The sequence below is a fragment of the Sturnus vulgaris genome, chromosome 1 (genome assembly GCF_052056855.1).
Source record: "Sturnus vulgaris isolate bStuVul1 chromosome 1, bStuVul1.hap1, whole genome shotgun sequence".
Taxonomy (NCBI): Eukaryota; Metazoa; Chordata; class Aves; order Passeriformes; family Sturnidae; genus Sturnus; species Sturnus vulgaris.
In genome coordinates, this window is record NC_142243.1 from 118,352,900 (window position 1) to 118,360,647 (window position 7,748).

Below are 7,748 nucleotides of genomic sequence, written 5' to 3' on the forward strand. Positions count from 1 at the left end.
CGGGGGGAGCGGGTACGGGCAGAGCTCCCTCCGGCCGGTAGGGGGAGCCGCCGCACAGCGCACGGCAGTGCGTGAGGGAGGGAATGGGGGCACCGGGATGGAGCGGAGCGGGACGGAGCAGCGTGTGCCCGAGACGCGGCGTTTGCTTATCGTCCGCAGTAAGGCACGGCGGTAAAGAAGGGTTTGGACCGACAGCCGGGCGGCCAGAGGAGGAGGGGTGTTCTGTCGGACACGAGGAGGGAGGAGGGAGGATGGGCGGGGGAGACGCGCGTACCTAAATGTTTCCATCCGAGCGAGTTATATAAAGTTAGCGGGGGTGTTACGTAACCGTTCCGGCACTGCCGCGGTGTAGAAGTGGAAAACGAAGTAGAAAATTAAAATCGCGAAATGTTCGAGTTACGTGGGAGCCGTGTGCAGGTCAGGGCCGGCGTGCCACGGGGAAGGCGGGATGAGCCGGGAGGAACTCCGGGGACAGCCCGCGATCCAGAGCCCGCCACAAGCTAAGGATCGAGCCTCCCTCTCGGTAACAAACGTAAAGCCCTGCTGTGCGAGCCAGCCTGCTCATACAGTAGGCGGGAAGCAGTATTTCTGCACAGTGCGGGACCCAGACACAAAGGTAAAGTTGCATTTGTGTTTATGGTAAGTCGGAGGCAAGTGACAAGATGACAAAGGAAATTGGTCCTTGAAGTGCCACAGCTGAAAGAAGAGCAGTGGGGCTTCAGGTCATTTAGGTGTGTTTAAGAGGCACCCTCTAAGTCAGACGTATAGCCAGATGTAAATGGATACAAAACTGTTCCATAGTTTTGACCAACAGGGAAAACCTGTTTGGAAACCAAAGGCAGAACTGGTGCAAACCCAGCCAGCCGTGCCTAGATCCCTCCAAGAGCTTTTCAGGGCTACTCTGTTAATCACGAGGAAGACAACTTGAGCACAAGTAACTTATGCGAGTGCAAGGTATTTGTTTGCCCATTTATTCCTGTAAAGAGCAAGCCATATAATACAAGTAATTTTAAAACTCAGCTAAAAGTATTTGTCAGGCAGCTTGTATTTGTAGTGTATTACCAGAAACAGACTTTAAGGAATACACAGATGTTTTGTGTTGGAGGGTATTTTCACCTCTTCTCACATAGTTGTCTCTCAAGGAAGTTAGGCTTGAGACAATCTGTTCACTTTAACTCACCTCCCTTCTACCAAAGCTCTCAAGTCTACCAAATGGAGGGTCAGAATTTAAGGAAATTGAAGGCCTCTTGTATCTCTTGAGTAAGAAAGCTCAAGCTTTGGTCAGTTTTAGGTCTTGGCAAACATAAACATGACCTGAATCTGCTTGCAAAGAACCACCACTGCTTGTTTTATTTAGAATTCAAGTTCTCTCCTATGCTTGAAGCAGAAGCAGCAACCCGATCCTTACTGGATTAAATAAAATTGTTTTCTATAAATCTGGGCTTTGTCTTGTTGGTTTAAGAATTAATCACAGTTCCTTTGAGACTTAAAGGCAGCAATAAAAATGGCTGTTTTGTTGCTTTACATATGAAGCTTAGTATTAATAACATCTATGGAAATCTAAACCTGAAAAGACAACTCGGTAGTTCGATAGTTCAGTTTTGTGACTCTACACGCATGTCAAAAGAAAAAACTTGCTAAATTCGAAGTGTTCACCACAAAGTATGAAGTTTTGTAACTAGCACCCCCAGGATCCTTTGATTGTGACACATATGGGAAAAAATAAATCCAAATAGGGTAAGTGTTAGTTCAGTCTTGCATAGCAAGAATAAAGAATTGAAAACTTGGGAATTTTACCTAAATAGCTATTTTAATTCAGGTGCTTGTCTGTGTGTAAGATTTCAGCCAAAATAAAACTCTTAAATTATTAAAAATATACTTTTCATGAAGTGCTGCACAACCATATAGCTGCCAGCCTCCAATGAAACCAGGATGCCCAGGTTTAATTTTCCTGGTATTTACAGCTGGCATATTCTTCCATAAATATACAGTCCTCTCACACAGCATTCTGATTGTGGTTTCTGTTGTGCCTTCTTCACAGAACTATCTCTTGGCACACATAAGAAAAAAAATAGCAAGAAAAATTTGTAAATCAACTTTATTCAATGATGACCATCATTTAGGCATCGGCAATTGTAACTTCGACTTCTACGCCAGGTTCGATGCTGATGGAAGTGATCTGCTTCACGATCTCAGAAGGGCTGTGCAAGTCAATGAGCCGCTTATGGATACGCATTTGGAAGCGATCCCAGGTCTTGGAACCCTCACCACAAGGCGTCTTCCTGGTAGTGATGCGCAGAGTCTGAAAAGTCAAACACACGGGTATTTAGCTGACACACTGAGAGGAGTAATCTACAATCATACAAAAAGATGATCACCTACAAATACTGTATCGTATCTGTGCCATCAGAAAGTTACCTACTAAGTTATGGTCTACCGATGTTAACACTCCTTCTCTACATATTTAATTTCATTTAAAAAAATAAGTCCATTATTAAAATAAATTGAATAGAAAAGCCCCTTCCACATTCAACATGTTTTGCACTTAACAGTTACCCTAGGTGTCAAAGGAACTTGTGAAACCATCTTTTTACACTGGGTCACCCTCAGTTTAACAGCACTGCTTTTCATCTCACCTTTTGTTCTTTAAGAAAAAATATGTTTTTAAGCACGCAGTTGCAGAAAGCAAAACAACTTTTAAGACAGAAAAAGAGTGTCAAGTACCTTGGTGGGCATGCGAACAGGTCCCTTCACCTTCAGGTTTTTTTCCTTAGCACCTCTGATCAAGTCAGCACAGACTGGAAAGAGACATGCAATAGGTCAGGTTTGCGACTATTTTACTTGCTTGACTTTTTAATGCAAGTATTTTAAACAAGATGTTGGCTCAGAATAGCGTATGAGTGATCACTGCCATTCATTTTAAGCATTATCCTCATAGCCAACCATGTACAACCGGAAGTGTTGTGACATGATGAGCAAAATCATAGTACAACAGTAAGCAAAAGCCATTACTACAAGTTTAAACCGCATTTAAGTGCTTATCAGCCTGAAGATCCTGCAAATAGTAACTTTATGTTTTTATTATATGATTAAACACTGGCAAAGCTAGTTCCTAAACAAGATCAAGAATTTTTTTAAAGAATGTTATATTAAACTCTTTGTAACACAAATGACAAAATATCAAGAAACCAGTGCCTTTCAGTTCTTATACATTCAAAGCGTGATAATTCTTTCAAAATTCCCCATAAGAACTAAAGGGAAGAAGCTGCTCTCACTGACATTAGTCATTATGACATAAATTTTCGGCATAATGAAAACCCCCAAAACACTTAACTTTCATTAAAAATTAAATCAGAATTTACTTTTTGGTGTATGAAGCACTTGGGGTTGACTTTGCAAGTCAAGGCACATACAAAAAGGCCAACAGTAACATCCTTAATTACAACTGGTTTCAACACATTGTACTCTGCAATGCCTTACATGGCACCTATTATTCATTACCTGACAAGCTACCCAAGTAAACAGAGAAGTACTACTCACCCTTCTCCAGTGATTTTACATTGCGACTTGTCAAAGTAATTCTAATGCGATGAATCGCCACCTCTTGTTCCACAGGCGCTTTGCCAGTATCTTTAAACGCCTAAAAAGTTGAAGGTTAAAAATCAGACACTACAGTGAACGCCAGCTCACACTATCCATTGCCTCTTAGAAACAGATTTCTAAAGTGTAAAGAACAATTTAGCTATGGGGTTATTTAACACTACTGAGTAGGAGAGCTATCTAAAGGGCATGGTGGCACAGTAGAAATAATGGGAAAAGAATGAAAGGGCAAAGTCCTAACTCTATGGAAAAGCAATTTTTTAGCGTCTAACTGCATCTCAGGGTGGGAAGCTGCAAGCACACCCTTCCCTGATTTGCCTATATACAGCTGGCACAAACATTCCTCTTCCTCAAAAAAAATAGCAAAGATTTAATCAACAAACGTGCAACAACTCACACCACGAGAACAAAAAGGGGCACCTGGCCAGAAAGCCTAATTCGGCCACTCAGGGAACTGACTTGAGGAGCTTAAGCAATTAAACACTTGCAAATAATGGGGCATTAATGTGAGTTAAGTGAGGCGATGAATTAGTAAAAATATGGACAAAGATCCTAAGAGGAACGAAATATATATATATACACGCCGCTGTGTGCCCAGAGAATGCAGCCAGGCTCTTCTCGGTGGTGCCAATCAGTAAGACGGGGACAACGGGCAGAAACTTGACGGAGCACTGGGACACACTGCCCAGAGGGGTTTTGTGTGGCGTATCCCGCACTGCAGATATTCAAGAGCCGTCTGGACTCAATCCTGTGCCATGTGCTTTGGGATGATCCACTGTGATCCCTTCCAACTTGACCTATTCTGCGATTCTGTGAAACACGGGATGGTACACAGACCATCACTGAGGCGCTACCCGCCTCATTAAGCGACCACGCTCCCCAACAAGGGCCGCCTGTAAGGGCCGAGACACGAGGCAGGATCACCACCGCTCACGCCGGGCTGCGGCCGCCTCCCCTCCGCCTGCGCTTTTCCCCGGAGCTGCTCCCGAAAGGAACGGCACTGCCGGGCCCGCAGGCCGCCCTCGCTGCCCGCCGGCTCAGGGTGAACTCCGGTAGTCGCCCCGGCAGCCGAGGACCCTCCACGCACTGCCGGGACGCGCAGCGCTTTCCCAGGGCCGAGGGCCTGCACCGCCCGGGCGGGCACGGCGGCCACGCGGCCGGGCCGGCGCGGCGGCCCCGCTCCCACCCCTGCCCTCGGCGCTCCCCCGCCTCACCATGGCGGCAGCGGAGCCTTCCTGACCGACTTATTCCCGGGCTCGGGAGGCGCGGGGCCCAGCGAACAGCGGTGAGCCAGGAAACGGCGGCGGCGGCGCAGGAGAGGCGGGTGCGGTGGCGGCGGGCGCTTATATAGCGGAGCGGCGCCGCCTCCATCCGGGCGCTGCGGGACCTTTCACCCGCCCGCCGGGCGCGGAAGCCGGGCTGGCTCTGCTTCCTGCGGGAATGGTGGCCCTGTTGTCCCGGCTGATGGCGCTTGCAGAGGGACCTGGGGCCCCTTGCTTGGGCTTGGCCCGTCCTGCGGGACACAGCGCCTTTCCCGCTCGGCTCCCGCGGGCATCTCGGGCTCCTGCTTGCCTTCTCCGGGACATTTCGGCGTTCTGCTGCGGGGAGGGCCGGGATCTGCCGCACAAGCGAGGCTTTATCGCTTCCAGTGATGGCGAGCCCGTTCCCATCTGAGCCTTTGGGTCTTTTTATCTTCTTTCGTTATTGAAAGCGACAGGACTATAGAGGACATGGCCTTAAGCTGTGTCAGGAATAAACTCCTATTATGTTGGACATTAGTAGAGATTTTTTTACAGAAAGGGTGATAAGACATTGGAATGGGTGGCCCAGGGACATGGTGGGCATTGTTCCTGCAAGTGTTTAAGGAAAGACTGGATGTGCCATGGTCTAGTTGAACGTGGTGGTGTTCGGTCACAGGTTGGACTCGATGGTCCCAGTGGTCTGTTCCAGCCCTCTTGTTTCTGTGATTCTGTAAAGTAGAAGTACAAGAGCAGAAGTTTTAAGTTAAAGTTCTTGTTTTATTCATGGTTAAATTTAAGAACTTAAATTAATTTTATTTCTGTAAGTTCCATTATCTGTTCAGGTTGGCCATGGGAAGGATATTTTTTACTGAGCATTGTCTTTGGCCTGGACAGTGGTAATTGTTGGTCCCAAACCAAGCACTTTGCTGAAAATATGACTGTTTCAAGTTACATCACTGGAGAACTAGTGAAACATGTATTGAAATGATGGCCTGTAGTGAGGTCACTATGACTGTCTTTTAAAATTAATAATTAAATTCTAATACGGAATTCTGTCCAGGAATCATAGACATGTATAATGTTAGCATAACTGCTGCACCTCTGGAAGCTTATTTATTACTACAGTTATTCAAGAAAGCTTCCTTGGTATTTTAAGATGAGATTACTTTCAGCTATCACACTCTGCTTTAGTATATATTTTTCCCTTACCAGTTGCTTTAGAGGTCTTCACTTGGTCCTAAAACCTCATGTGTCGCAGTTAACTTTTATATGCCAACTATTCCATTATTTAGGCTTGTTTGCACTTGGATTATTTGTACTCTACAAAATCTGTAATTTACTGATACCTTATTTGAAAGTACTAGAGGCTGTATTCTGATAAAGCAGCTCCAAGAAATGTGGGTACAGAAGTTGTCATCCTGTTGCTGTTTCCTGAAATGCAGCAACGTCTTTTGCCAGTGGAGGTCAGTACTTGAGAAGTCTGTTTTGATGATAGTCATGTTTGTCTGGTCTCTTCCTCCCTACAATGAAAACACCATTTGGTTCTGGTGGTTTGTTTTCTGAGCCATTTAATAATTACATATATACAATTTTTGAACTCGTACTCAAGGAACCCATGTTTATTCTGTTACCAGCTATTCCAGCTACTTCCTGAGGAAGTTTTCCATCTATAAGTGTTTTAAATTAATCACTCTTAAATACATGACCTCACAGTGATCATGCTGAAGCACTTATTTTTCCAGTAATCCAGATGGTTCCCAATCAGCAGCCTTGCTTCACTGTTTGCTTAGAGCTTTTATGAATGCTCTTAGTAAACTTTATTTCCAGATAAAATACTGAGTACCTTGCTGCCAAAAACTAATTCCTGTGGGATTCAATTAGAAATATGTCTGACTGACACAGACCTGTAGCCTTAGTTTTAATTTGCTTGCTATGAACTGTATGTGCAGAACTGTGCCAGTTTCTCTGTGTCCTACTGAAATAGTCAATGTGCAAATGTGTTATATCAACACTGTTCCTATTGTCTACCAAACAAATGCTGTAATTGCATGAGAAAAAAAAAATTCAAAAAATACAAGTTTTCCATAGATTTAAGCTGTGTAATTTAAGTACAATTTGCTCATTTACTTCTTGTTCCTATATGAAGAAGTTGGTTTGGGTTTGGTTTTCCCCCCTGGGATTAAGGCAAGGTTGACTGTAAGTTCCTGAATTTGTTCCTTTCTTGCTTATTTTCCTAGTATTGGCATTACCTCAGCTTTCTTTGAGATTTTTCTTTTTTTTTTTTTCCTGAGCTTCCCCAGATTTCTCAGAGCTTATGGAAAATCCACATTAACAGCACACAAGTCGCCTTTGCCAGCTCTTAAAATTCTTGGATGCAGGCTATCTGGAGCTGCTGATCTAAAAACCGCCTCACTTCTGTTCCTATGTTTAAGGCTTTCCATGGCTATTGTTGGAATTTTCTGATATATGTTGTTTTTCTCCACAGATATGCAACAGAAAATTATCTAAACTTTCTGTTTTCTCTGAAATACACTATATATTAAAAAATGCTCCTTCTTGCCATTCATGTGGGTAAAAAGCCATCCTAAATACAACTTTTTGATTATCTTGTATTTTATCTTTCTTAACTTCTAATTCATATTTTGTATTCTGCTTGATTTTCCTTTGATTGAATACTGCTTTTCATGTAGATTTTTCTCCCCAGACCACGCTAACTTTAGTTAAGAGATTGTGATTCTGTGACTTAAATGAATACCCAACAGCCTATGCTTTTTAGATGAAGCTTTCAGGAATGTTTCCCTCATATCAAGTAATTAAGAACATAAATGATTAAGAAGCAAGACATGCTTTTGACATGACTTAGTAGTCTGTAGCAGAAACAATTTGATACCTAATTTAGTGATTTAT

General features: G+C 43.8%; 1 protein-coding gene, 1 long non-coding RNA gene and 1 other non-coding gene across 3 annotated transcripts; 1 reads left to right on the forward strand and 2 right to left on the reverse strand.

Annotated features, from left to right (window-relative positions):
• Positions 1-94: 94 nt before the first annotated feature.
• On the forward strand, positions 95-2,521 carry LOC148225449 (uncharacterized). The gene is made up of 2 exons (XR_015807399.1): positions 95-171; positions 2,042-2,521. It is a non-coding gene; the product is annotated as an uncharacterized LOC148225449 (long non-coding RNA).
• RPS20 (ribosomal protein S20) lies at positions 2,083-4,972 on the reverse strand. The gene is made up of 4 exons (XM_014873096.2): positions 4,815-4,972; positions 3,541-3,640; positions 2,725-2,798; positions 2,083-2,302 (listed from the first exon to the last, which is right to left on the reverse strand). Exons 1-4 carry the CDS (start codon positions 4,815-4,817, stop codon positions 2,120-2,122), a joined length of 360 nt encoding a protein of 119 aa, XP_014728582.1. The 5' UTR covers positions 4,818-4,972; the 3' UTR covers positions 2,083-2,119.
• LOC148225450 (small nucleolar RNA U54) lies at positions 2,878-2,941 on the reverse strand. Its single transcript, XR_015799071.1, has one exon. It is a non-coding gene; the product is annotated as a small nucleolar RNA U54 (small nucleolar RNA).
• Positions 4,973-7,748: the final 2,776 nt, after the last annotated feature.

What these genes read in the sequence shown, in the direction of transcription:
- RPS20 (XM_014873096.2), bottom strand. An exon ending in TGTAAAATCACTGGAGAAGG is followed by an intron (nt 2,799 to 3,540) that starts GTGAGTAGTACT and finishes GTCTCTTTCCAG; the next exon opens with TCTGTGCTGACTTGATCAGA. An exon ending in CTGTTCGCATGCCCACCAAG is followed by an intron (nt 2,303 to 2,724) that starts GTACTTGACACT and finishes TTGACTTTTCAG; the next exon opens with ACTCTGCGCATCACTACCAG.